We start from the raw sequence: 27535 nt of genomic DNA, 5'->3' as shown, positions 1-27535 counted from the left end.
TTTGTCCCAGGCCACAAAGTTTGTCCGTGGTACAGCCAAAGTTAGCCCGGAGTTAGCAGATGGACTCCATCTGCTCTCTCAGGCCAGGCACCCCTGCGTTGCCCTGACCCCATCCAATCATGTCTTCAACAAATGTCTACTGAGCACAGGTATTGCAGAGGGAGCAAAGGAAATCCCAGAGGGCCCATGTTGCAAAAGCAAGAGACACTTCTGGAGATGGGGATGGGGACATGGGGACCAGCCTGAAATTTTTCTTATAATGCCTTTGAGGCCTTGGTCTTAATCCCTCAGGGGGAGGCCTTGAATAGGGGCAGACACAGAACTGTGGCATTTTAGAAATTTCTAACGTTCTTTCTGGTAGTCAGTGTGAGAGACGGGTTGGAGAGGATCTGAAGAACAAGAATGACAGGGGTGGTCAGGGATGGGAGAACGACAGGATGAGGTTGAGGACGGAGCTAACCCAGGGGAACCCACCCACACCTGTTCACAGGGGCTTCGGACCAGAGCGCATGGTGCACACGCCCGTCTCATCCACCAGAGGGCCACTCCAGCCGCAGCACGGAGGGGTGGGGGTGTTTCCTACCAGAAAGAGGAGGGAATGAAGCAGGGGGGGTGGGCCAAGGGAGACCTGGGCCTCTGACTCAGGGCACTGCACAACTCTTCCCCCGCCCCTGCCCAGATGCCCCAAATGTTATTTATCAACTCCTCCTTCCACAGAGAACACTCCACCCAACCCAGCCTCCGCCACCACCTTTCCCATTACCTTGATTTCACAGGTATGTACCCCATGCGCTCGTGTTCCGATTTACCCACATCATAAGAAAGTAATGACTGACAGTGGTCCCTCTCTAAGAAAGTTACATAAACAAACACAGGATTCCCTAACAATGGCTGTTTGCAGTGAAGAGGAATCCTTTGGGGCTCACTGTCACCCACCACCTCTCAGGAGAACAGCCTTGCTGAATCCTCTGACTTGTTGATACTGTTACACGGTTTTCCTGGCCTCAATAAAAAGTCCATCCTAGGTCCTGCCAGAGGCCTCCAGTGGGGCCAAGAGGATGAGGCTGCCGGAAACCCTGGCAAGGAGCTTGCCAGGATGGGCAGGGGCCACCCACGGACAGCTCCCATGTCTTTAAAAAAAACTTCCAGAAAAAAAAGGGGCATGACAAGAGATTCGGGGGAAAGTGTTGCCCACCCTCCAGCAACTATTTCCTCTCCTGTGCGTCCCTCTGGGCCCAGCTGGACAGATCTGAGGAAGGACCACAGCCTGACTCCCTCGATGCTCATCTTTTTAGCCCCCGGATTTCCAACCGGGGGTGATTTTGTTCCCCGGGGGACATGTGGCAATTTCTGGAGACATTTCTGGCTTTCACAAGGGGGAGAGAAAGCACTGTGGGCATCTAGCGGGGAGGTAGTGCGATGCTGTTAATCATCTCACAGCACACAGGGTGGAGCCACACAGAAGAGCATTAGCAGTAGGGCCACAGCTGAGCAGCCCTGCATATAGCTGGATCCTGCTTCTTTTTAGCAGCAGTGGAGATGAAGCTTAGAAGTTCAGGGTTGACCCAGGATCCCAGAGAACCCCAGCCCCGCCCCCAGCTCCAGAGCTCCAGGCAGATACCTCTCTGGCTCTGGAAAGAGAAAGTCAGTCAGTCACTGCCACCTGGGGCTGTTGGCAGGTTTCAAGTCCCAGAAAGCCCTCTTTACCCGCATCCCACTGACCTCGCCCGTTCTTATTCTTTCTGAGGCATAAGGACAGCACCTCTGGAGCAGTGTCCCCCTCCCCGGCCAGTGCTCAGAGGGTGAAGGTGAGGGGAAGGAGGTACTCACAGCACCCATGAGCGCCACCCCAGAGCCAATGTTGATGATTGTGGGGATGATGTTGAACTTCCCTGCCTGTAGCACAGAGAAACACAGCAGGGTGAACAAGGAAGGGCGGACAGCAAGATTCCTAGGTACTCCCAACATGCCCCACTCCAGACCTGCCCGGCCCCAGGATGGGAGATACACCCACACACCTTGCCATTCACCATCACATCAAAGCGGATCCCATAGGCCTTCATGAGGGTGCGGAACTCCACTCCAGCTCCATCTCGGTAATATTTGGCAAACCTAGGGGAGACGTGGCCCAGGGGAGACCTTCTGTGCTTGGCAACACATACCAGGTCACTTTGGAGATTTATGAGCACCCCCGGGGAGGTTGGAGACCCTCTTGCTAACGTCATGGTAAAGACTCCTCCAGATCTTTGGAATCCTTACAGACATCCCCCAAGAGGCAAGGGCTTTCCCACGACACACTGGGCCAACCCAGGGCCACTAGAGCACTGATGGAAGTGACTGAGCTAAGAAGCTAAGCCTCGGCTTCCTGGCGAACCCACAGGGTGACAGGAACTTCTCTCCTCTCCCAGTGATGCTCCCAGCTGGCACCCCTCACCTCTCCTCAGCTCCTTCTCCCTACACCTCCCACTCTGACAACCTCCCCCCAGTAAGGGGTGTCATAGTGCTGGCACCCAGAAAAGGACAAAATGTGGCCAGGGTCACAAGACAGCAAGTCTAGCCCCAGTTACCTGAAGTTGTACCCAGAGGAGATTGAGTTTTCTGAAAATTTGTTGTCCAGACGGCTAAAAGAATAGCGAGGGTTGCATTCAGAAGGAGCTTTATCAAGATCACAATCCCATTCAATCTGAATTCCTATCACACCACCCTTGATGAAGAAGAGACAAGAATTAGTGCACAGAACTTTGTGGAGATGGGCAGAAGTCACAGACTGGCTCTTCACCGAGAGCTGGACAAGATGGGGAAAACGCTCAGGCCACGGGTCAGCCCCGCCGGAGCATCCTCCCAGGAGGAAGGCAGAAGCTCCAGGTCCCTTTGGAGAGGCTGAGAAAAGCACTTTGCTGACAGCCCCCACCCCCCAAGTCCCCTGTTTCATGCTTCCAAGGAGAAGGGAACTACTGGAGCCAGCACCTTACATGAGAGCCGGACGCACCAGTGGGGCTCCTTCGGGCTCAGTTTCAACTGATGCCCCCAAGGACTGCGAACCAAACAGCAGGTGCTCGCTGTGCGTTTCACTGAGTGCCTGGGTTCTGACAGGCTGTGCGTCAGAGCTAATCCTGAAGACAGTGAGTCCCTGGGGCAGGGGACTCTGCACTACCACTCGACCCCAGGCGTCCCCGTCCTCACCACCCTCTTCCTGGGCCCAGGCCCAGAGCTCTTGGGCCCGCGAGCCCCCAGGCAGGGCTCCCTGAGTGCACGCTACCCACCTGCAGGGCTATCTCCTGGAAGTTGCTCCCCGTCCAGCTGACCACAGACCCCAGTCGGAAGATGGGGCAGTAGGGGTTCTCAGGGCCAAAGTGACAGGACTTCAGGAAAGCCTTGTCTTTGGTGTCCAGCACATTGGTCCTGGATGGAGGCCACGAACAGACAGTGAAATGAAGCCAAGACTGGCTGTTCCCGGGCCAGACACAGCCTGACTGACGCAGGAGTCCCAGGGCCTTTACCTGGCCCAGGCTGAGTCCCCAACTTCAGCCCCTACTCAAGTCCTGACTACTCCCCCTCAGCACCCTCCTCCATTCAAGGACAGAACGCCCCTCCCACAGCAGAGGGGAGGCGTGCCCCAGCATCACCCAGTGGTTCCTTCACATGCAGATGTCACACACGCCCATGCACACGGGCCCACGCACAGTGAACAAGGAGGCAGGCCCTAGATCCCCGGGAACCAAGTCCCACATACTTGGAGAAGTTGAATTTGGGGAAACGGATGAAGTTCTTTATGTAAATGGTGAAGTCTTCAGCCTTGCCCAGGAGTGGCTTCCTGCAAATCAAGCCAGGACAGTCTGTCCAGGAGGCCCTGGCCCTGCTCCCTCTGTACATCCCCCCAGGCCTGTGGCACGGCTGAAGCCTGCCTGCTCCCTGGGTCCCCTGGAGCCTTTGCCGAGGACCACCAATTTGTTCATGTAGGGGTGATCCTCAGGCCTTTGTGGGGCATCCTCAGAAAGAGGATCTCAGAGTACACATGTCTCCACCATCAGGCTGAGACCCGCTCACTGCCCAGTAGCTCTTCAGGGTCCCGAGGCCACAGCCACTCACGCTGGCCTGGACTTTGTCTCCACTGGGCACCAGGCGAAGATCTCGCAGGTGCCCCTTTGCATGTTCCCCACCCGAAGGCAGCGGCCAGTCCGCACTCCTGCGAGATTGGGACGGGAACAATGCTATAAGCCTCCTGGCTCCAATCCCCCCGCTTTGCTCCCAACCCCGCCATTCCAGGCCTCACCATTTCCAGCCACAACAGGCTCCCCGGGAGGGCAGTCACTGTCTCTGTAACACAAGGCATCCGGAATGCTTTCACTCTGCCGGAAGAGAAGGGGCACCTGGCTGGGTGTTCCCCTGCAGGGGCTCCAGTTCAGAACCAAGGTCCCACCCCAGGCGTTGGGACGGGGTTCCTCCCCTGAGTGGGGCCACACACACCCTGGGAAACCTGCTTCTCTCCCCCCAAGCGATGCAGGTCTGTGCTCCAGTGTACATATCCTCTGGGCATTGGAAGGGGGCAGAAACCCCTACTTCAGGAGAAGGGTAGACCCCAACCACTGATGGAGGCTCACCCCCCCACCCCCAGCTTTCTGCACCAAATCAAACCTCAGCACAGGTTTTCTGCTGCTGGTTGGGGGTCACGATCAAGTTGGTGACGACAAAGAAGACGTTCTCTCCCTGAGAAGCCAGAGAGGGGTTGAGGGACATCCTCTTACCCTCTCGGGGACCCTCCTTCCCAGGATTCCTGGCAGGGGGTGTTGAGGACAACGGGGCCACAAAATCAGTGGATCCCACCCATTTGCCCACTGACTCTGAAGTCCTTGAGTAGATGTCCTTTGATAGGTCCCTTTCAGGCCCACAACCTCAAACTGGCCCCATCCATGGATCCCTATTCTGACCTCAGCCCCTGGGATCTAAGCCCAGATCTGGGAGAAGAAGTACTGACAGGGTGGCCAAGGCCCTGGCCCGGGCCAGTTGTGAATAGGCCAGGGAGCCATTCCCAAGGGCAGCAGCTAATGTACAGGAGCAGTTCTCTGTGCCAGGCCACCTGACTCACACTGATCTGGAACTCCTTGGGGCCCCATTTGGTCTCTACATGCTCAGGGTTTGTTGGGAAGGGAGCGGTCCCATAGGTGCAGTCAAGGAGGACAAGGCGTTGGTGTTGGGGGAAGGATCTGTGCAGGGTCTCCATCTGCAAACCCTGGCAGCTGTCCCGGGCCAAGGGAGAAAATCGATGAAGTCCCTGGGTACCTCAGCAGCTTCCTACGTGACCCACCCCGAGCCAAGCCCTACTTGTGGAGGTCCCAGTGCTGGGTGGGGCTCAGACCTGGGGTGGGATGACGTAGTCCGCAACATCCCAAAGTCGCTCTCCGAGCTCAGAGGTGTTGGTGAAGGTCACGCCCTTGACTTTCGTGATGATACTGCTCTGCAGGGAGGTGTCGGTGTCTTGGTAACCCTTCTTCACCAGGAACACCCACCTGTGGGAAGAGGGCCCGGCAGGTGGGCATCAGCGTCACTGCTGCCCTCTGGGAATTTTCCCCGGGGTATTCACCTTTCCCCAGCTCCTGGGCAGGGGCCACGACGGCACTGCTGCCTGAGACCCGGTCCTGCAAGCAGCAGAGGCGACAAGCAACCCCGAAAGCAGGAAGATGGCTGCCCTCGGGGGCTAAGGCCTTGAAGCTGGCCCAGGCTGTGCCAGCCCGCTCACCCCTGCGCTGGTGATGTGACCTCGGGAGGGCCGATGAACTCCGGGGGTCAGCACAGGGACAACAGTGCCTCCCTCCAGGGGTGTGAGGACAGTTAAAGGAAATGGGGCATAACCTGAAACTAATCATGAGGACACCTCAGACAGATCCAACCTGGGGCATTCTACAAAAGAGTACAAAATCCTATACTCTTTGACACACAAAACACATGCAATAAAAGAAAAAATAGATGAGTGGAACTTCATCAAAATTAAAAACTTTTGTGCATCAAAGGACACTGTTGAGCAAATGAAAAGATAACCCACAGAAGGGGAGAAATATTTGCGAATCAGATAGCTGGTCAGGGTCTGGTACCCAGAATATATAAAGAACTCTTACAACTCAGCAATAAAAAACACAAATAACCCAGTTAAAAAAAGGAAAATAACGAGTGTTGGTGAGGCTGCAGAGAAACGGGTACTTGCCACGGTACAGCGGCTGTGGCAAAGTCTGACTGTTCCTCAAAAGGTAATGATCTGTCCTCGAAACTTCACTGCAAAATATACACCCCAGAGAACTGGAAACCCACATGCACACAAAAACTTGCACATGAATGGTCTCGGCAATGTTGTCTGTGACAGCCAAAAGGGAGAAACAACCCAAATGTCTGTCCACACAGAAGAACAGACAAACAAAATGCGGTTTATCCATACAGTGGGATCGTGTTCAGCCATAAAAGGAATGAATGACTGATATACGCGACAGCATAGGTAAACCTTGGAAACATTCTGTTAAGTGAAGTAAGGGAGAATGCCAACCCACTGCCAGCAGTTAGTTACGGGTTTTCTCCTGGGGTGATGGACAGGTTCTGAAATAAGATAGCTGTGATAGTTGTAAACATGGTGAGTATTCTAAAAGCCACTGAATCGGGGGGCGCCTAGGTGGCGCAGTCGGTTAAGCGTCCGACTTCAGCCAGGTCACGATCTCGCAGTCCGTGAGTTCGAGCCCTGTGTCGGGCTCTGGGCTGATGGCTCAGAGCCTGGAGCCTGTTTCCGATTCTGTGTCTCCCTCTCTCTCTGCCCCTCCCCCGTTCATGCTCTGTCTCTGTCCCAAAAATAAAAAAACATTTAAAAGCCACTGAATCGGATAATTTTAAATGCTTGAAACGGTGCATTACATACGATGTGAATTTTACTTCAATTTAAAAAGTGTAATAAAATAAAAATCCTGCACTCTTCAAAAAACATCAGTGTCATGAAATACAAAGACAGTCTCAGGTACAATTACAGATTAAAGGAGACTAAGGAGATAAGACAAATGAATGCAAGGCAGGATTTCAGATTTTTTTTTTTTTTTTTTTTTTTTTGCTATTAAAGGTAATTATTAGGGGTGCCTGCATGGCTCAGTCGGTTGAGCATCCAACTTCAGCTCAGGTCATGATCTCACGGTCTGTGAGTTCGAGCCCTGCGTCGGGTCTGTGCTGACAGCTCGGAGCCTGGAGCCTGCTTGGGATTCTGTGTCTCCCTCTCTCTCTGCCCCTCCCCCATTCATTCTCTCTCTCTCTCTCTCTCTCTCTCTCTCTCTCTCTCTCTCTCTGTCAAAAATAAACTTAATAAAAACAATTTTTTAATAAAAAATAAAGGTAATTATTGGAACCATTTACAAAAGGTCTGTAGGTTAGAAAATAATATTGATTCAATATTATCTAATTTCCATAGCTGTACTTGATTAAATAAGAGAATTCCTTGGTTTTAAGAAATACACACCAAAGTATTTAGTGGAAAAGGGGCATAATGTCTGCAACTTACTCTTAAACAGAAAAAATTGCATATATACACACACATCACGTGTGTGGAGAGAAAAAGGGAAAAGGACAACACAAACGTAGTAAAATGTTAACATCTGAGCAATCTAGGTGAAGGACGTTTCAAAAAGTTTATGCTACTCTTGTAACCTTTCTGTAAATCTAAAATTATTTCAAAATATCAAAAAAAAAATTGTTTTTTCAGTGAGATGGCACATGTAAATTGCTTAGCACAGTGAGTGCCAGGCCAGGGAAGAGCTCAATAAATACAACTCATCAACTTACTGGTGACGTGACAGTTAAGGTTAGAGACTATACAGCTTGACCGCTTGGGAAAGTTGGGAGGCCAGGAGAGGGCAGGAAGCTGCCTGCCTGAGGTCATGCAGGAGTGATAAGGGATGGCCTTCACCTCCCATGATGCCAGTAAGGGTTCTTTGCATAGCAGGTGCCAACCAAAATGTGCCCACCCTCTTCATCTCTGGAGGCAGACCTGCTATGTCCTAAGTCCTAGATTCTCCTTGTCTCCAAGGAACCCTGAGAGGGCTGGGACAGTGAGCCAACATTAGTAGGCACAAACTGGGCCCAGCCTGGACAGAAACATTGAGCAAATTCTCAGGGAACAACACTCATTCATTCACTCACTCATTCATTCATTCATTCATTCATTTCACACCTACTTCCTAGCAGTTAGGTGATGCCAGGCCCTGCCTGCCTTCATAGTGTCTCCAGAATGGACGGGAGTCAGGCATTAAGCAAACGATCCCTGTGGAATGCATCAGAGTTATTCGAGAACGTGGGTCTGAAGCATGAGCAGGCGCTAACCAAGGAGAGGCGTAAAGGCGCACGTGGCTGAGGAACAGTGTGTCCAAAGGCCCTCAGGTGGGAGGCATGCGGGTGCCTTAGGGATGAAGCTCCACGGGCAGTTGGGGCAGTGGGGGCACTTGGCCTCCTAGTGAGGTCAGGGTGGCGCTCCCAGGAGGAGCATCTGTTCCTCCCCCAGTCAGGAAATAGTAGGGACTCAACAGCATTTACTGAAGCAGCAAAAGAGGCACACAGCTTCCCAGACATCTGGTGTCATTTCCTCCCTCCACCTGTTCCCTCCCTCCTTGGGGGCGAGGGTACTGAACAGTGCCTGGCCGAGCAACTCCAAGGAGCTGCCCCCTCTGCCCATGGTGCCAGCTCCTGCCAGGTGGGAGGGGGGAAAGGTAGAGGCAGAAGGTCCGGCTGGGTGCCCGGTAGAGGGCCTCAGGGCAGGACCCCCCAGCGGGACACCAGAGAGGCCGCCCGCCCGGGGAGTGCTGAGTTGACCACAAGGGAGTGCTGGGACATACCAGGCTGCTGAGTTGTCCCGGCCAGGAGCTTGCCACTGAGCTCAGTGATTATAAATAACCCACCCGGTGCCTGGGCCTGCACCAAAGAGACCAGGGAGGCTCCCAGAGAGACAGCTGGAGCCAGGCCCCTGCGTCTTTGCCCCTTTCGAGTGGCCCCGACCCCAGGGCCCCGGCCCAGAGGAAGGAGCTGCCCACGGAGAGGCTGGTAAATGAAGGAACACAGATTTCCCTGCCCGCATCTCATCACCTCCAGAGCCGGTGGGGAAAGAGGGCTCTCTCCTTACCTGCCACCCTTAGACCTAAGAGCCCCTGGCCGAGCCCGAGGAACGCTCGTCCAGGTCCCAGGTCCCAGGTCCCTGGAGGGGGCAGCCGCGGCCCCGCGCCTCCCCCACCCCCCGACAGCCCCCGGATAACTCACACCACCAGGTAGGTCAGGATGGAGACCTGCAGCAGCCGGTAGAGCAGGCCCACCTTCTTGTTCTTGGCGATGACATATTTCTCGGTCTTGTAGTCCAACAGCGACTGGGAGAGCCCCTTGCAGCCCGCCTGCCCCATGGCGCTGCCTCACCTGCGCCTGCGGCCCGGGCCTCCGCTCCGGTGCCGCATGGGAGTCGCCTCTCGCTGCTGCTCCCCGCGGGTCCTGGGAGGCTCGGCACTGCGGCTCCCGAGGGCGCGACTCCAAGCAGCGGGGTCGCCGGCCGGGCGTGCAGGGCGAGGAGCGCGCGGGGGCACCGGGCGCTGCGGGCGAGGCTGCGGAAGCCGCGGCCGGGGCCCGGGGCGTGGGGGTGGGGTGGGGGTGGGAATGGGGACGGGGGCGGCGCCGGGCCGCGACCTTGCTGCCACCTCGCCCTCTTCCTCCTCTGCTGACGGCGACACCCCGACCATCTGCCGGGCCACCGGCCGGCGAGGGCACTCCTGAGGCGCAGGACCGCACGTGCGGCGCAGGAAATCGGAAATCCGGCGCTGCAGGGGCGAGGAGAGGAGAGTAGGCAGGGCTGCTTTTCAAACCCACCTTTTTCTACTCCCAAAGAAATCCCAGGGGGCGTTGAATAGATGGAATAGATAGGGAAACTGAGGCCAGGGGAGGAGGGACCTACAGCGCAGTAAGTGAGGAGGGGTTGAAAAAACGTTGGAGGCAAACACACCAGGTTTCTTGATTTTTCCTGCTCTCTGGGGAACCTTGATTCTCACCACTCAGGCTGAAAACACTGAAGACAGGCCCGACCCACGGCTCCTGTGTCCTCTGTGTTTACGTGGGTGTTCCTACTGTGGCAGCTGCCTCTCTTTTAAAACCCCACGTTCCCAGGGGGTCAGTTGGCAAGCAGGCCCCAGCCAGCGCCCACAGCATGAAGAACTGCCCACCACACCTAGGACAGACAGATGGGCTGGGGGTGTGGAGATGCAGGCAACCAAAACCTAGGATCATAAAATATGCCCCGGGGGGGGGGGGGGTTCAGACCAACTGTTTGATAGGTCCCCAAAGCAAGAGATGGGCCTAGTCTAGGGTGCTAACCCTGCACCCCTCTTCACAACAGGTGAAATGAAATGAGAGGGTGTGAGCCCTGGGATGAAGGAGGGCATGTCCGAGATCAGTTTTAGAAGTTACAACAGCCACGGAGAGGCAGCCCCCTGGGCGAGCTATGTGTGCCCCCCCCTCCACCCCCTGCCTTGAGCTAACACAGTACACCCACTCACTTTCTACATCCTGCCACCTGACCAGAAAGTTTGGCTTCTCTATCTACCCTGGCCTTTCATATACCTGTGAGAAGTTCCCTTCCCTGAACCACAGGCTGCAGGAGTTGGAAGGATCCCGAAAGCTCACCAAATGTGCCTCTAAAAGTAAAAACTACAGGGGCGCCTGGTGGCTCAGTGGGTTAAGCATCTGACTCTTGATTTGGGCTCAGGTCATGATCTTGACGTTCGTGAGATGGAGCCCCACGTGGGGCTCTGTGTTGACCCAAGCACGAGACCTGCTTGGGATTCTGTCTCCCTCTCTCTCTCTGCCCCTCCTTCCTAGGTTCCCCACCCCAGTCACTTTCTGTTCCATTATTACCCCTTCTTATTCCCTGAAAGCACTTGTCATTCTTGGATAGGACCTTGCTTATTTATTGACTGTGCCCCCCACTAAGACCAGAAAGCTCCTGGAGGATGGGGACCTTGCCTTTGACATCTTTGTATCGTATGCCTACTGCTGTATCTGCCATATATTAGTTCAATATATATATATGTTGAGTGAGTGAACAAAATCAGGCCTGGTTTTTTTAAATAGGGAGGAAATTTGGAGCTGCCACCCTGTCCCAGTCATGACTAAGGATTTTAGAAGCTGATGTCATCCTGGGGGGGAGGCTTGGGAATTGTCACCAGACCTCCCTTCCACTCTCCTACAGGCCTCTTCCTCAGCCCTCCTCTCACATGGATCTCCAGTACTCAGGGGAGAGGCAGCCTCAATGGAGTGACACCACATCTGTGAAGATTCCCATTAACCTGAGCCCACGAGGAGGCCTTTCAAGATCTCAAGATCTGGCCTGAAGAGTTCGAGGCTGGAAAGCATCACCCCCACAGAGCCCCCTCACCCTTGCATAGGCCGCGTATAGGATGTGCCCCACTGGGTCTCTCCACCCCACAAAGGGAGTTCCAGGCTTTGTGGCATGGCCTGCGTGTTCTCCTGAGAGATCCTAGAGGCCACGGCCTTCATTTTGCAGGTTGGATCACTGAGGCCCCAGGTCATAGGGCATAGCGTAGCACTAACTCCAGTCCCGTGCACTCTCCCCTGTTCTCACTTTACCGAGTACCTACTGTGTGCTGCGGCAGAGGCTGAAATGCAAGGCTCCCTGCCCTCTGTGGCACATATAACTGCCACTCTAAACCCTTCTAGAGAAGGGTCTCTGCACTTATTTGCCCACCAGTGTGGGCAGCCCCTCTCAAACCACCCCATGACTCAGCCAAGACCAGGCTGCGGTTTCTGACACAACTATCCTAAAGCTTTAGGGACCACATGAGGGAAGACTGAAGGGGAAAGGGCCACTCTTAGAGCCGGGCCAGACCCTTCCTGTGGATTCCCTTATGGCGCAGCTCCTTAAGACTGCTAGATCCAGACCCATCAGTGGGTCATGGTATCAATTTACAGGGTTACAACCAAGCACATTCAAAAAGAGAGAGAGACATTTCAAGAGTTGAAGAGTTCAAGAGCAAAAGCAAAAATGAGAGCGAAAATACTAGTGTAGGGTAGGTATAGTTTTCATGAAACTTTTGTTTTTAGTATGAGTGTGTCCATGTGATGTGGAACGTATTTCTTCCTGGGGCTGAGGGTCACAACACTGTGAAAAATGCTTCTAGAAAGCTGCAAACCCAAGTATCTGCAATCTACCTCCATACGGGGGAGGCCAGCTCACCACTCCCACCAGTTCAGCCAAACACCCAATATACCCAAGGCAGGAGAAGGGGCCTATGCACTTTACATCTCCATCATTCAAATTCTAAGTCAGGGATGTTTCCAGATCCAAGATGAATTCTCCACTTGAAAGAAAATTGCCTACTGCTTTTGATTGATAGTTTTTCCAGCTTCTACCTAACCCTATCTCGTCTTACAAGCCCCAAGGCACCCTGCTCCAGTATCGTCACCATTACCAGATGTCTTAGCACTCACTACTTGCCGAGCACTCTTCTAAATGCACTATGTGTGTGGGCTCACTTAATCATCACCACCCTAACCACCTACGTGGTTGGTACAATCATTATCTTTATTTTTCCCTAAGAGGCTAGATGAGTCTACGAGTAAGCATCTGAGCCAGAATTTGAATCCAGGTGATCTGGCTCTCCAACCCCAGCGGTCATCTCCATTTGTCACCATGAGCACAGTGCTTTACAGTTTCCACATCAATTCACTTGACTCATTCTGTGAACCCAGCCAGAGAGGTAGCTGTCAATCCCATTACCCATTTGATGGAACAAGGTCCCAGGTCACCTAAAAAGCTAAAATTAGTCCTAGGTCTCCCAGCCATCCACTCAGGGCTCAGCCCTCTGGAACTGTGGCTTCCTCTGGATGACCTTTAGTATGTAGCTCCCACGTTTGCCCTGCTGCTGTGGAGGGAAGCCACTGCCAAGGCCCAGAAGTATAGAGCTCCGCAGAGGGCAATGGATTCTCTCATGATGCCATATTGGAGTGAGGGGTCCGTCAAGAGAATGGGCACCTTCTGCAGGAGCTCCCACTGCTGCGGGGGGTGGAGCACATTCTGGCATGCCAAGAACTGACCACGTGCCTTGAAACTTCACTTCCTGGGTCAGGGGTCAGGGGTGAATGGCCTGTCTTCAAAGTAGTGAAAACCCCTCCCTGGCTCACCACCACATCCCTTCCTTCCCCTCTCCCAAAGACGTCTACATGATGCTTCATTATAATGAGTGTTGGCAGTGAGTGAACCATTCTCATCTGGTTCACAAGACTTTGTCCAGCTGAAAGAGTTAAGGCACCAGCAGTAAAGTGATAGGGAATTATAAGATGAATTTCTTTCTTTTTTTTTTTTTTTTTGGAAAATGAATTTCTAAAGGGCCTTTTTTTTTTTTCTTTTTATATCATCTCACTTGCTCCTAAGACTTGCCAACATTTTAAGCTTATTATTCTGTGTGGTTTGGACCCCCTGCTGTGGCCATCTTGGTCTCCTCCGGGTCCTGGGATAATTTCTAGTTAAAAACATGATGGATCCTCAAATGTTGAAGTTGACACAGACAGAGCCCTCACATGTCTCCCCCAAAGAAATGTGCTGGACTCTTTATTTAAGGGGAAACAGACCCTCCTGATTCTGACTCCAACCTTTTCTCTATACCATTCTCTCTTCTTTCTCCCACGAATTTTGTAGATCATAAGGGAGGGGGTATGGTGCAATAGAGTGGGCCCTGGAGGCAGGAGAATTATAAGGACATCACCCCTTTATAATCTTTTTTTCAAATGTTTAGTATCTTTGAGAGAGAGAGAATGAGACAGAGCATGAGCAGGGGAAGGGCAAGGAGAGAAGGGGCCACAGAATCTGAAGCAGGCTCCATGCTGTCAGCACAGAGCCCAACATAGGGCTCAAACTCACAGTGCAGAGCCTGACGTGAGGATCAAACTCACGAACTGTGAGAGCATGACCTGAGCCGAAGTCAGACGTTTAGCCGATTCAGCCAACCCAGGTGCCCCAGAAATCGCCCCTTTAATCAGGAAAAACTCCCAATCTCTAGGAGATGAGGAGCTTCTAAGAGGGAAACCACTCTGCCTGCAGGTGGGTGGCTCCACAGGAGTAGCCAATAGCATCACTGCGTTTCCATCAGAGGCTTGGAGGTAGCACTTGGTCACCCTGTGGCCTCAGAAGACATACTTTTCCCTATAGCCCTAGCAAGGGTGGAAATTCCCCTAGGTACTAAAGCTTTCCCTTTAGCCCAAGGAGGCCAACAAAAACTGTTCTCCAAAACATTAAAGGAAGACAAAAAGAAATTTAAAAACCACAAATTCCATATAATAATATGGTTCTTGCAGCAGAGGTTCAGATATTACTTACACACAGCGAATGTGTTTCTATTTCCCACCCCTAAGAGAGGAGGGTTCATGCAAGGCCTAGAGGTAGATTTCAGTCTGTGCTGGGGCACAAGAGGAGGAGGTCACCACAACATAAGGCCTTAGAGGGCCATCGGCAGACCTGGGTTTCCTTCTGAGTCCTGAGTATCCTGGATGGCCCAGAAGGGACAAGAGTGGGAAAGGTTTCACAGTAAGAGTGGGTGTGGGAAGGGTTTCACAATAAAAGACCTTGCAAAGTAACTTGTCCTTTAGCTTTTCTTTTCCTCCGATAGTCCTTCTATGATAAACACATTCCATTAATAGACATTACTGGTCCATTTAAGAAATAGCAGATGCATTATTAATGCCATTTCAGTACAGTCAACAGGAAAAGGTGGCTCCTCTCTGTGGGAAGCATTTCTGAGTCCATCAGTGGCTTGTGTGACCCATCTTAATTGATGGGTTGTTATTCATTACTTAGTTCTCAAAATGCAACCTGGGGAAAAACTCTACGGAGATATCAAGTACTTAAAAAGGGCAGAGTCAAGTGATGGTCTGCCGAGCACTAAAAAGGCTAAAGATTCACTCAAGTCAACCAAACCCTCAGAGTAGCGACATCTCTCACAAGGTGTGCCTTAGGGCAAACTCATCTTTTCCTTCCTCCTGCTCCCTGCAGGGCTTTCTCCCATAACCTTCGGGAAATTCCTCACAGCCATCCCTTCCACTCCCCTCCATTCTCCAGTTCACATAACTGAGGTAGTAATGAAATGAAAACGTGCAGGAAATCCTCGTATGAAAAATACACCGTGAGTAGTTGTGCTTCACGTAGTTCCTGTACACAATTCTTCCTTAGGTGATTCTTGATCGTACTTACTGTCCCTGCCTGCCTTTCCAGCTCACACGCCACATCATGCACACTCAGCTTCAGCCGAATTGGCTCACATGCTTTACCACATCTGTCATTTTCCAACCTCTGTGCCTTTGCCACGGCTGGTCTCCCCTCAGTCCTCCATGGCTTCAAGGCTCACCTTACAGGGGTCTGTCTCCTTCATGAAGGCTTCCAGGACCCCCTCTCCTTCCCTAAATACCCAAAGGACAAGATCTGTACGATTTAGGCAGTTACCATGGGATACATATCTGTCATATAGGACTATGAGTGCAGGAAAGGGATTTACCTTACTTTGTACCACGGGGCCTTCATCGAGTAGGTGGTCACGGAGGCTTGTAGAATGATAAGAGATGGGGGAGGGGGACAGAAAGGAAGGAAGGAAGAAATGGAGGGAGGGAGGATGGACTGATTCCTGATCACCATGCCTCTGGCCATTAGCCGGCATATTTGAAGCGTCTGAGGACAGAGTGACTAAGCCTGTGCATATTCATAGATTTCAGAGATAATTCTGCCAGAGCATTAAGTTAAATTTGTCTCCTGAAGCAACTTCTAGGTCACCAAGGCTCCAAGTCTGTGTGCTAAGGCCTATCCGTTGACAGAAGCGTAATCAGATGAACACATTTGATCTCATAATTAGCATCTCCCAGGGGGTGACCCTTGCATGAAAATCATCTGGAGGGCTTGCCAAAAAAGCAGATTTTTTCAGGCCCGAGCTGGGCCAGAGCATCACAGCCCTTAGTGGGCAAGGCCAAGGAACCTGAAGAGCTGAGCCACCTGCAACTGTTGGGCCAGCAAAGTCTGAAAACCGCCACTCCGCCCCGGGCTGTCAGCTCCGTCTTGCCAAGCTGACAGGAAGCTTTTGTGGGAAAAAACCATTCGATTTGGAGATCCAAAAATCTGCTGTTGTTCCAACAGCTCTGCTATAACTAGACCTGTGGGGTTGTTTCTTCCTTCAGAAAACAGAGCTAAAACTCTCTGGAATGATCATTAAGATTAGCTGCAAAAGTACAAAGCCCAGGGTAGGACACTGCTTTTTTTTTTTTTTCTTTAAGTTTATTTATTTATTTGGAGAGACAGAGAGCCCAAGCAGGGGAGGGGGAGGGAGAGAGAGAGGGGGAGAGAGAGAGAGAGGCGGGGAGAGAGAGAATCCCAAGCAGGCTTCATGCTGTCAGCACAAAACCTGATGCAGGGCTTGAACTTACAACCTGTGAGATCATGACCTGAGCCAAAATCAAGAGTCAGACACTTACCAACTGAGCCACCTGGGTGCCCCTAGGACACTGCGTTTATTAAATGCACCAGAACATATGAAGTAGGAGGTCTCTATATGTTACATTTTTTTTTTACCACTCTTTAACTGAAATGTAACATTTCCTTTAATTATGAATGTAGGCAACAAAACATGGCCATGTTAGCAGTATCTGTATCTTCACACCAATAGAAATTACAGATATTTTCCCACATTACAGTTATTGCAGATATCTCAAAATACATTTTAAGCTCACCACTACTTTAAAAGATGGGTAGTTAATGGGTGCCTGGGTGGCCCAGTCAGTTAAATGTCTGACATCAGCTCAGGTCATGATCTCACGGTTTGGGAGTTTGAGCCCCATGTCGCACTCTGTGCTGACAGCTCAGAGCCTAGATCCTGCTTCGGATTCTGTGTGTCCCTCTCTCTCTCTGCTCCTCCCCTGCTTGCACTCTGTCTCTTTCTCTCTCTCGAAAATAAACATTAAAAAGTAAATAAAAGAAGGGTAGTTATTAGACATGTTGCTTTAAAAAAGCAGCACATGAGTCTCCATAAGAACTTTTCAATATTCTGATTATTGTATTTCAATATAATTGGTTCTTTGTAAACTTTTTTTAAAAAAGAGAGAGAGACAGACAGAGCATGCGCCGGTGAGGGGCAAAGAAAGAGGGAGACACAGAATCGGAAGCAGTTTCCAGGCTCTGAGCTGTCAGCACAGAGCCCGACACAGGACTCAAACCATGAACTACAAGATCATGACCCTATAGGCTAAGTCGGACGGACTCAACCGACTGAGCCACCCAGGTGCCCCTGTAAACTTTTATTTTTATGTACTTGAAAACAGCTGATGGATGGACAGATGGGAAAATATGTGATAAAGCAAGCATAGTATAAAATGTTAATGGAAGAAACTAGATGGTGGGAAGACAGCTGTTCGCAACCGCAGAATTCAACTTTTCATAATACAATGTTGGGAGAAATCTGAAAAGGGGTGCCTAGGTTTCACCAGACCACCAGAGGGGTTTATGGCCTAGGAAAAAAGTTAGAAACCCCTGACCTAGTGGTACTAGTGTCCTTTACTAGCTAGCCAGTCTTCACTCACTCACTAGGTGAGTTCTTCATCATTGGACAAAGGACCCCAAGCCCCAGTGTAGAATTCCAGGAGTTAGGCTGGTACCCTTTTCCTAGACTAGGAAATCTCAAATTTTGCAGAATCAAAGTGGGTCAGTGGTGTTTTCTCCCACCTCAGCCTTCCAACCTTAATCTTACACCTCACTCACAGCTCTGAAGAGAGAAAAGATTACTCCAAAGTAGGACACTAGTCAAATCCCAGAAACCAAAGCCAAGATCATGAGAACATCTGCCGGCACACCAGGCAGGGCAAGTCCGGGCCCCTTTCCCAGGCCCTAGACAGAAAAGAAGACATTCCCAGAGACACGTCTTCAATCACCAGCCACTCGCCCCCCCAACTCTGCCCTCAGGACTGCAACTGGCTATGGGGTCCCAGAACTTCTTTCAGGGAGGAGGGAGGGGGAGGAACAGAGCCTCCAACTGGCTCTCCTGGACATTGGAACCATGGTCCTGGCTCCTTTGTGGTACTTGGGAAGAGTTCCTCTTTCAGACAGACCACCAGGAAGGACTAGTGCTTCCTGATGCCCACCGGTAAATCTGCACAACTCAGTTCTCCCATTTCTGGAGGTCACACTGCTCCAATTCTATCTGAGTCAAAGCATCCTTACTCACCCAGAGACCTCCAAAGTTCAGAGGGAGAAATACACCTCTTACTTCTATCCCAGAAGATGGTGCAGTCCAGAGGAGCTAATGAGAAGGAACCAGGGCCACATTTGAACTGGACAAGAAAGTAAAGCACAGAGGGCACAAAAAAGCCATCTTTTTTGTGGTGGTTGTTGTTGTTTACTTATTTTTGAGAGAGAGAGAGAGGCAGGGGCAGAGAGTGGGTGGACAGAGGAGCCGAAGTGGGCTCTACACTGACAGCAGAGAGCCTGATGCAGGGCTCAAGCCCAGGAACCGCGAGATCATGACCTGAGCCGAAGTCCGATGCTTAACCGATTTAGCCCCGGGCGTCCCCCCCCCAAAATGTCTTCTTATTTCATGGGAAAGTACATGGTCTTGCCAACAAAGTAAGGTAAACTAAAGCTATGATTATATATCCATTAAGCAAATAAGTCAAGTAAAAACAGAGATCCCAGGACATGTTCATGCTGCTGATAACCATGTAACATGGCTCAGTCCTTCTGGAAAGCTATTTGGCATCCTATAGCAATTACAAAAATGTCTTTAATTCCACTTTTGGAAAAGTTGAAAGGGTCTCTTTACAGTTTATACTGTAAAGAGCTCTGCACAGTTATTAATTCCCCAAAGACACACTAGACCAATGTGTCACTTCTCCCCATCCCCTCCACCTACATTTGTCAGCAGAATTTTTTCTCTGACACTGGTTCCTTGAAAATGGTCACAAATTCTCACAAATGGCAAAATATATGGTTCTATTTATGTAAAAGAAAACAGGGGCGCCTGGGTGGCTCAGTCAGTTAGGCATCCAACTTTGCCTCAGGTCACGATCTCACAGTTCATGGTTCGAGCCCCACATCAGGCTCTGTGCTCAGAGCCTGGAGCCTGCATTGGATTCTGTGTCTCCCTCTCTGTCCCTGCCCCCTTGTGCTCTGTCTCTCCCAAAAACAAACATTAAAAAAATGTATATAATGCTATTAAAAAAAAAAAGAAGGAAAACAAAACAAAACCCCAAAACTATGTACTATATACGTATTTATGTGAATATTTACAAATGCACAGGATAAAGCCTGGAAGGATGTACACCACACCAGTTCACCTCAGCTTCTAAGGAGGGCCACAGGGTGGGGCAGGGTGTGACAAAGGCAGTTTTTCACTTTTCACTATGATCTTACTGTGAGAGTGTTATTAGTTATGTACTTTCCAAAATATACTTCCACTAATCAAAGTCAAGTTAACTGAAGTTGGAAATTGTCTATTTAGGTGCGTCCAGCTACTTCCTGACCTCTGATACTAGAACTACTCTTCCTAAAGTGATTAAATGTTTCCCTTGATTCCATTTAATAAATCTGTTTTGTTTTGTTTTGTTTTTTTAATTTTTTTTAAGGTTTATTTATTTTTGAGAGACAGAGAGAGACAGAGCATGAGCAGGGGAAGGGCACAGAGAGAAAGGGAGACACAGAATCCGAAGCAGGCTCCAGGCTCTGAGCTGTCAGCACACAGTCCGCTGTTGGGCTCGAATTCACAGACAGCAAGATTATGACCTGAGCCGAAGGAGGAGGCTTAACCAACTGAGCCACCCAGATGCCCCACTAAATCTGTTCTTAAAATAATGGTAGGGGTGGCTGGCTGGCTCAGTCGGTGGATGAAGCATGCAACTACTGATCTTGTGGTTGTGAGTTCAGGCCCCACGTGGGGTGTAGAGATTTCTTAAAAATAAAATCTTAAAAAAAAAAAATGGTAAAATTCTGGCACTATTACAAGGTTTACCATTACTAATTATAGCTAGGAGACCCCAAAATACCTATATCCCTAAAATACCTAATTTCCCTTCTTGTAAGGGTACAGAAGATGTGCATAGACCTTTCACTATATACAGATAACGTAAGACTGCTGAGCTTTGCCATATGAAGCATCCTTTCTCAAAATTTAATTAGGCCTAACAAGCTTGCCAGATTAAGGTTTTCACATCTGCTTGATGTCATGCCTTCTTCAACAACCAAAGTTCAGATGTTTTCAGAAGAGAAAAAGGTTATTTGAATCTGTGCTCACTAGGTGTTAACGGGGGAAATGAAAACAGAGAAATCACAAGGGGCATTTTCCCCATGCTAGTGTCAAGCTGACTCCATCTTGGTCCTTATCTGGTCAAGACAGTGGCCATAACCCATTGTCCTTGTATCTATACAAGCTTTGGCACTTCCTGTTCTCAGGGAGAGGAGGATGAACAGGAAATGGAAAATGCCTGGCACTAGAAAAGCATCTTTTAGAATAAAGGCCTTGGCCCAAGCTATAGCAGATGAATTTGTAAAATCTAATCATGTCTCTGTTTATAATAGTCCTTTCCCTTCTCAGACTGGTCCCTTACACAGTCTCTTGACTACAATTGCATTGGTTTAACTCCAATCAGATCAGCACAGCTCAGTCAATAGCTCATAGGTGGTCAATATAAGGTTTGACTGTTATAATGGGAGTAGGATCTTATTTGTAATATATTTTTTTAATTTTTTCTTAACATTTATTTATTTTTGAGACAGAGAGAGACAGAGCATGAACGGGGGAGGGCCAGAGAGAGAGGGAGACACAGAATCTGAAACAGGCTCCAGGCTCTGAGTGGTCAGCACAGAGCCCGATGCGGGGCTCGAACTCACGGACCGTGAGATCATGACCTGAGCCGAAGTCGGATGCTTAACCGACTGAGCCACCCAGGCGCCCCATAATAATAATTTTTTAAAAAAATATAAATCCAAGGGCTGCAAATCACCTAAAACACTGCAAACTTGGACATAACTCCTGGATCCAACAATAGGAAAATATCTAAGCAAACTTACCTCTTTCTTTGCCTTCAAAGACAAATCCTCTGAAGTAACTCAAGAAATGTAAAGAGGGAAGAAGTCCATGGTAGCATTGGAAACGGAGAATGATACAATAAAGGAACCAAAAATATGAAGGAATTCCTGGAAGAAGTGATGCAGATGGAATCAGATCAGCAGAAAAGCTAATCACGCTAAAGAGCCAGTGATTTAACACAGGTAACATAAGACGCTCCATGAGAAGTGGATGGGTTCTCCAACCAAGCCCCAGAAATTGCCAAAAGCAGAGTGGCAGGGAGTGAGACCATGGGCAAGCTGTGAGGCAGACAGTGGAGGGTACACACAGCAGTCCCATTAACATCAGGCAAAGTTAACTTCCCAGAGCTCTACAAGTTCTAGTCAAAGAAATAAGGGTGAAAAAGAGTACAAATACAAGAAAGACTCCACATCACCATTATTTCTTTTTTTTAACATTTATTTATTTTTGAGAGAGAGAGAGAGAGAGAGCACACGCATGAGTGGAGGAGGGGCACAGAGAGAGGGGGACAGAGTATCTGAAGCAGGCTCTAGGCTCCGAGATGTCAGCACGGAGCCTGATGTGGGGCTCAAACTCGTAAACTGCGAGACCATGACCTGAGCCAAAGTTGGACACTTAACCGACTGAGTCACCCAGGCGTCCCCCAAATCACCATTATTTCCAGACAGGATTTTCTCCTTTGAAAATCCAAGAGAATCAACTAAAAAGCTATTTAAAAAAAACAGAGTTCAGTAAGATGGCCAGATAAGGTATTCAAAAGAACAAATTTTCTAAATACAAGGTCTATAATCAGCCAGGGGAAAAAGACATTTTTCACAGTAACAATAAAAAATATAATATAGGGGAGCCTGGGTGGCTGTCAGTTAAGCATCTGACTCTTGGCTCATGTCCTGATCTCACAGTTGGGAATTCAAGTCCTACATCGGGCTCTGTGCTGACAGTGCAGAGCCTGCTTGGGATTTTCTCTCTCTCTCTCTCTCTCTCTCTCTCTCTCTCTCTCTCTGCCCCTCCACTGCTGGCATGTGTGCACATGCGCTCTCTCTCTCAAAAATAAACTTAAAAAAAAAAAACCAACAATACAGCTGGAAATAAAAGTCTTCATAAATTAAGATCTCTGAAAGAAATTATAAAACCTTGCTGCAGGGTGTTTTCAAAAATCTCAGCGAGTGGAGAAATGTCTTATTTCTGAGTAAGAAAATAATGCCGTAAAGAAAGCAGTTCTCCTCAACGTAATCTGTACATTTATTTATTTTTTTTTAATTTTTTTTTTTAACGTTTATTTATTTTTGAGACAGAGAGAGACAGAGCATGAACAGGGGAGGGTCAGAGAGAGGGAGACGCAGAATCTGAAACAGGCTCCAGGCTCTGAGCTGTCAGCACAGAGCCCGATGCAGGGCTCGAACCGACGGACCGCGAGATCGTGACCTGAGCTGAAGTCGGACGCTTAACCGACTGAGCCACCCAGGTGCCCCAGCCTAATCTGTACATTTAAATTAAAACCTCAAAGGTTTTCTTTTAGGAATCTGAAACACTGATATTAAGAATTATCTGAAAGAATAGAAGCAGTAATTTTTCTTAAGAATGAAAATGTCCAAGGGGCGCCTGGGTGGCGCAGTCGGTTAAGCGTCCGACTTCAGCCAGGTCACGATCTCGCGGCCCGTGAGTTCGAGCCCCGCGTCAGGCTCTGGGCTGATGGCTCGGAGCCTGGAGCCTGTTTCTGATTCTGTGTCTCCCTCTCTCTCTGCCCCTCCCCCGTTCATGCTCTGTCTCTCTCTGTCCCAAAAATAAATAAAAAACGTTGAAAAAAAAATTAAAAAAAAAAAAAAAAAAAAAGAATGAAAATGTCCTATCAGGTATCACAGTTTACTGCAAAGTTATAATGAAAACTGGTATCAAAAACAGAATCCCATTTTCCACAATGATCAGGTTGGCAAAATAGTGAAAATGTGATGATGCCCAGCTGGTGGCAATGGACACGGTGGCACTTTGATATTCTCTGAGTGGGGGTGTCAACTGGTAGAAACCTTTTGGAGGTTGTCATCATCAAAAACAACTGAATTGAAGTGTAGCTGACAATGTTATATTCGTTTCAGGCGTACGACGGTGATTCAACAACTCTACATGTTCTGCTGTGCTCACCACAAGTGTAGCTACCGTGTGTCACCATTTAGTGCTGTCACAATGCCACTGGTTACAATCCCCGTTCTGTACCTTTCGTTCCCATGACTTATTTCGTCTATCAAAATTTTAAATGCACGTCATCTCGGAGCCAGTGATTGTGCTAGGAACTTACCCATCGACATACCTGAAAAGCACACCAGGGAGGATACGTGTTTAGAGATGTTCATCACACCTTTTCTTTGTAATAAAAAGAAGGAAAGAAATAGAAACAACCTGAATATCCACTTGTAGGGATTTGTTAGGTAAATACAATGCAGTGTATCATGGAACTGTTAAAAAGGATGGGGTAGATCTGCAGAGGTTGCTACCAAAAGATGCCTAAAATCCATTAGATGAAAAAGTAGGAGGGAGAACAATCTATACAATCTAATTCCTTTATCCACACGTGGATATGCATATGCTGGTATATGCAGAGGAATATTTTTAAAGAATATCTAAAAATGTATTAACAGTGGTTGCTTTTGGAAAGAGATTGGAGGTGGAGAGGAGAGGGAGACTAACTTTTTATTTTTTAGATACCTTTGTGCTGTTTAGAATTTATCGTTTGCATAATGCTAAAAAGTGTTCCTTCAATTGTGGTACTGGTACAGGAACAAACAGATCAGTGAAACAAAATTAAATTTCCAGAATTTATATGCATTCATAGGAATTTCACGAGTAGTAACAGCAGAATTTTAATTTATTAATGGACATTTCATTAAATGACATAGAGACAGCTGTTATTCACTGGAAATAATATAGTTAGACTCAAGGTCAACAGGAAAACAGAAACCACTCTAGATATTTCAAGCAGAAAGTGATTTACTAATAAGAGTTGTGTTTCAAATCTGTTGGGAGAGCTGGGAGATAAAAACGGGAGAGTTGGTACCACCCAGAGGTCGGGAGTTGCAGGGAGGGGCCGTGCTGTCGCACTGCCCCTCAGGGGTCTGTACTCACCTGGCTCCACCACTGCTGCCGCAACCAAAAGAAAGACCTCCTATCTTTCCACCTTCCACTCTCATTCAAGTGCCTCTCACTGGCAAAATCGAAATTAGAAACCCACCTCAAAGGAGTCTGGGAGATGTTTGAAGCCTTTTAGCCCCTGCGAAATGGGAGAGCATGAATAAGCAAAAAGGAGGTGGTTATTTCAGTTAATGGTGCTGTGAAAGTTCGTTATGCTTCTGGGAGAAAAACAAAACAAAAAGCAAAACTCAGTCCCTAATTTGCACTTTATACACACACACATTTCAGAAAAAATTAAAAATTAAAAAAATAACGAAAGCATCTGAATTAGATCAAGAAGACAAGGATATCTTTCTACATTATATACTGATACACCATTTAATTTATTGCAATGACTTTTATGATCCATGAAAACAAAGACTGTTCCATTGCAGGGTTAAAAGTGGGGAGATGGGGCCAAGTTTTGACAGCAAGGGATATAAAAATAAAATAAGATACTAAGAGCGAAGCCGGCCTGTAACTAGGCCCTCATCTCTGTGCCCCCAACTCCCAGGCCAGGTTCCATCTCCTCCTGTGGAAGAATGCTCTCTCCTGGTGACAGTATTTACCAAGGAACAGAAGTCTCCCTGAGCAATTCACTGAGCAGGAAGCTGGGTAAGGATTAGCACGGTGCATTAAATAGATGCATTCATACATACAACAGAAATGAAATTACAGAACAGTCTTGCTTTTCTCCTCACCTTCTAGTTCCTGTTTTGGTGACCTCTGTTTTTCTACTTTTTACATTTGTTCCAGGCGTGCTTTTTTTGTGTTCTGATTTGAAGTAATAGGCCACATCTTAGGATCTTGAAAATGCCAGGATCTTTTGACCACTGTCCCCCAAGATGTACTTTGTAGAACACTATGTTGGGAGACATCAATGGAAATGCCAAGAAAAAAGCATTCTTAGGCAAATAAGGTTGGAAATTGCTATACCTCCTCTTGGAGAAAAAAAATATCACAAAGTATATTTCTGTATTAAAGGCACTTCTTTAAAGGAAAATTTAATTTTATTTAATTTCAAATGTTTCCCAAGTTTATTTTCTGCACAATACACAGACACTCTGGGGACAGTGTATGGTTAAAAAACAACGTTCCATTAACAATTTGTTAGATTCTGCTCTAGATCATCTTAAAAAAAAAAAAAAAAAAAAGTAACGACACCAAGTCTCTAGAACTTGAAGGACTAGCTGATGTTCTCTCCCAATGGATGAGGAAGCTGGTCCTAATTTTCTTCTGTGAGCAGATTCTCTGATTTCAGCGAGGCCTTCCGTGTGCTGTCCAAGTTCAGATGCTGGTATTTTCTTTTAAAAAAGCCAAACTAAAACAAAGGAGGGGAAGTCCCATTATAGGCCTAAGATACCCATCTGTTTCAGAAAACCGTCATCTAGTTCTCTAGAACTTCTCACACCTCCTCTGAATTTCTCCCTGATAATCCGATCCTTCAAGATCAGTCTTAAAATGCTACCTTTCCACAAGCCTTTTCATTCTCCAGTCAGAAGTGATTTTCCACCTTCCTCTGAAACCCCAAACCTCCTTAACCTTTTTTTTAAAATTTGAGTGAGAGAGCATGTTTGAGTAGAGAAGAAACAGAGGAAAGAGAAAGAGAAAGAGAAAAAGAGAGAGAGACACAGAATCTCAAGCAGGCTCCAAGTTCAGTGAGGAGCCCAATGCAAGCCTTAACCCCATGACCTAGGATCATGACCTGAGCCAAAATCAAGAGTCAGACACTTAATGGGGCGCCTGGGTGGTTCAGTCAGTTAAGTGTCCAACTTCGGCTCAGGTCATGATCTTGTGGTTCACGAGTTTGAGCCCCGCATCAGGCTCTGCACTGACAGCTCAGAGCCTGAAGCCTACTTTGGATTCTGTGTCTCCCTCTGTCTCTCCCCCTGCCCCACCCCAGGTCACTGTCTGTCTGTCTGTCTCTCTCTCAAATAAGTAAACATTAAAAAAAAAAAGTCAGACACTTAACCCATTGAGCCACTCAGGTGCCCTGCTCCTTAACCTTTTTTTAACTTAACTAATTCTGCAAAATATAATTTTGGCTATAATGGATCTTAGTGATATAAAAATACTCAGCCTACTATAGACAGTATGGCCTCCTACAGCAAGAAATGCACAATCTAGGGGCAGCTGGCTGGTTCAGTTGGTAAAGCATGAGACTCTTGATCTCAGGGTTGTTAAGTTCAAGCCCCATGTTAGGTATAGAGATTACTTAATTATAAAAAAAAACTGAGGAAAAAAATAAAAGGGAAACTCACAATCTACTAGGAACAGAAATAATTATAATACAGTGTGATGACTGACACCTGGAAGGGTTTCCAGAAAGTAGCTCACAGGAAAAGCACATAGCTCAGAGGACTGAGGAATCTCTGGGCTGGGTCTTAAGGGAAGAGTGTGAGCAAGGTGGGAAAGGGCATCGGGGTGGGGGGAAGGCAGTATAGACAGCAAGCACACAGACACAAACCTATTTAGTTACACGTGTTTGGAGGAAAAAGCAAGACTTAAGAGTTGAGAAGGGTAAAGGCTGGAGAGTGAGGATCTTGAAAGCAGTAAAAAAAAATGTCTGAACATTAAAACAGGGGAAGGAAAGTAAAGGATTTAAAATAGGGGAATGACTATCAAATCCGTTTTAGGAAAATCTCTCTGTATCTTAATACTTCACATGAGTAGAACTGACCTTGAAAAGGGTGATTATAATCACAATCAAAACCAGAAGGCCACCAGCACTGCTTATAAAGATGAGGCGCAAATACTCCTTCTCTTTCAGGAAGATGATAGTGATCTAGAACAAGATACAGAGATCATCCAATAAGTCTCCTAAAGCAGATGAGAAAAAAATTCCACGTTATTTTTTTTTTTTTAATTTTTTTTTTCAACGTTTTTTATTTTATTTTTGGGACAGAGAGAGACAGAGCATGAACGGGGGAGGGGCAGAGAGAGAGGGAGACACAGAATCGGAAACAGGCTCCAGGCTCCGAGCCATCAGCCCAGAGCCCGACGCGGGGCCCGACCTCACAGACCGCGAGATCGTGACCTGGCTGAAATCGGACGCTTAACCGACTGCGCCACCCAGGCGCCCCTCCACATGTTATTTTAAGGAGCAAAATATGAGAACTTGGCAACATTCTGTATATTGACCAAGACTGACGACAGTAAGGGAAAAAGCTAAAGTTTCCTGATGCAGCATCTAAAATTACCTAACGAGGCTTTCAGTTTCTGGTTCCACATGTAGAGAGCGTGGTAGGTGCCACTCCGTA

At 48.4% G+C, this 27535-nt stretch overlaps 2 protein-coding genes and 1 long non-coding RNA gene across 28 annotated transcripts in view; 1 reads left to right on the top strand and 2 right to left on the bottom strand.

Annotated features, from left to right (window-relative positions):
* Positions 1 to 23508, bottom strand: part of P2RX5 (purinergic receptor P2X 5) — a 29967-nt gene extending 6459 nt beyond the window's left edge. For 4 of the 11 annotated variants that reach the window (XM_045044064.1, XM_045044065.1, XM_045044067.1 and 1 more), the window contains exons 1-13: positions 23419 to 23508; positions 21095 to 21220; positions 9268 to 9812; positions 5357 to 5507; positions 4636 to 4707; positions 4274 to 4349; positions 4090 to 4186; positions 3734 to 3814; positions 3264 to 3402; positions 2568 to 2704; positions 2019 to 2112; positions 1831 to 1896; positions 481 to 579 (exon numbers count right to left, since the gene is read on the bottom strand). In XM_045044064.1, coding sequence (XP_044899999.1) covers positions 481 to 579; positions 1831 to 1896; positions 2019 to 2112; positions 2568 to 2704; positions 3264 to 3402; positions 3734 to 3814; positions 4090 to 4186; positions 4274 to 4349; positions 4636 to 4707; positions 5357 to 5507; positions 9268 to 9404 — 1149 coding nt within the window. In that variant the 5' untranslated portion in view covers positions 9405 to 9812; positions 21095 to 21220; positions 23419 to 23508. Of the gene's footprint in view, positions 1 to 480; positions 580 to 1830; positions 1897 to 2018; positions 2113 to 2567; positions 2705 to 3263; positions 3403 to 3733; positions 3815 to 4089; positions 4187 to 4273; positions 4350 to 4635; positions 4708 to 5356; positions 5508 to 8195; positions 8282 to 9267; positions 13888 to 21094; positions 21221 to 23418 lie in introns of those variants that run through there. The other 7 variants (XM_045044070.1, XM_045044071.1, XM_045044073.1 and 4 more) reach the window with 5 other exon arrangements.
* LOC111557798 lies at positions 9140 to 25404 on the top strand. Its single transcript, XR_006589280.1, has 3 exons — positions 9140 to 9275; positions 21115 to 21295; positions 23207 to 25404. It is a non-coding gene; the product is annotated as an uncharacterized LOC111557798 (long non-coding RNA).
* Positions 22963 to 27535, bottom strand: part of ITGAE (integrin subunit alpha E) — a 75623-nt gene continuing 71050 nt past the window's right edge. For 12 of the 16 annotated variants that reach the window (XM_045043979.1, XM_045043985.1, XM_045043989.1 and 9 more), the window contains 2 exon segments: positions 26956 to 27060; positions 25267 to 25596 (listed from right to left, as the gene is read on the bottom strand). In XM_045043979.1, coding sequence (XP_044899914.1) covers positions 25501 to 25596; positions 26956 to 27060 — 201 coding nt within the window. In that variant the 3' untranslated portion in view covers positions 25267 to 25500. 16 annotated transcript variants of the gene reach the window in all.

The sequence above is a fragment of the Felis catus genome, chromosome E1 (assembly GCF_018350175.1).
Source record: "Felis catus isolate Fca126 chromosome E1, F.catus_Fca126_mat1.0, whole genome shotgun sequence".
Lineage (NCBI taxonomy): Eukaryota > Metazoa > Chordata > Mammalia > Carnivora > Felidae > Felis > Felis catus.
The sequence above is the reverse complement of the archived record's forward strand: the minus strand, read 5'-3'. Positions and strand labels throughout refer to the sequence as shown.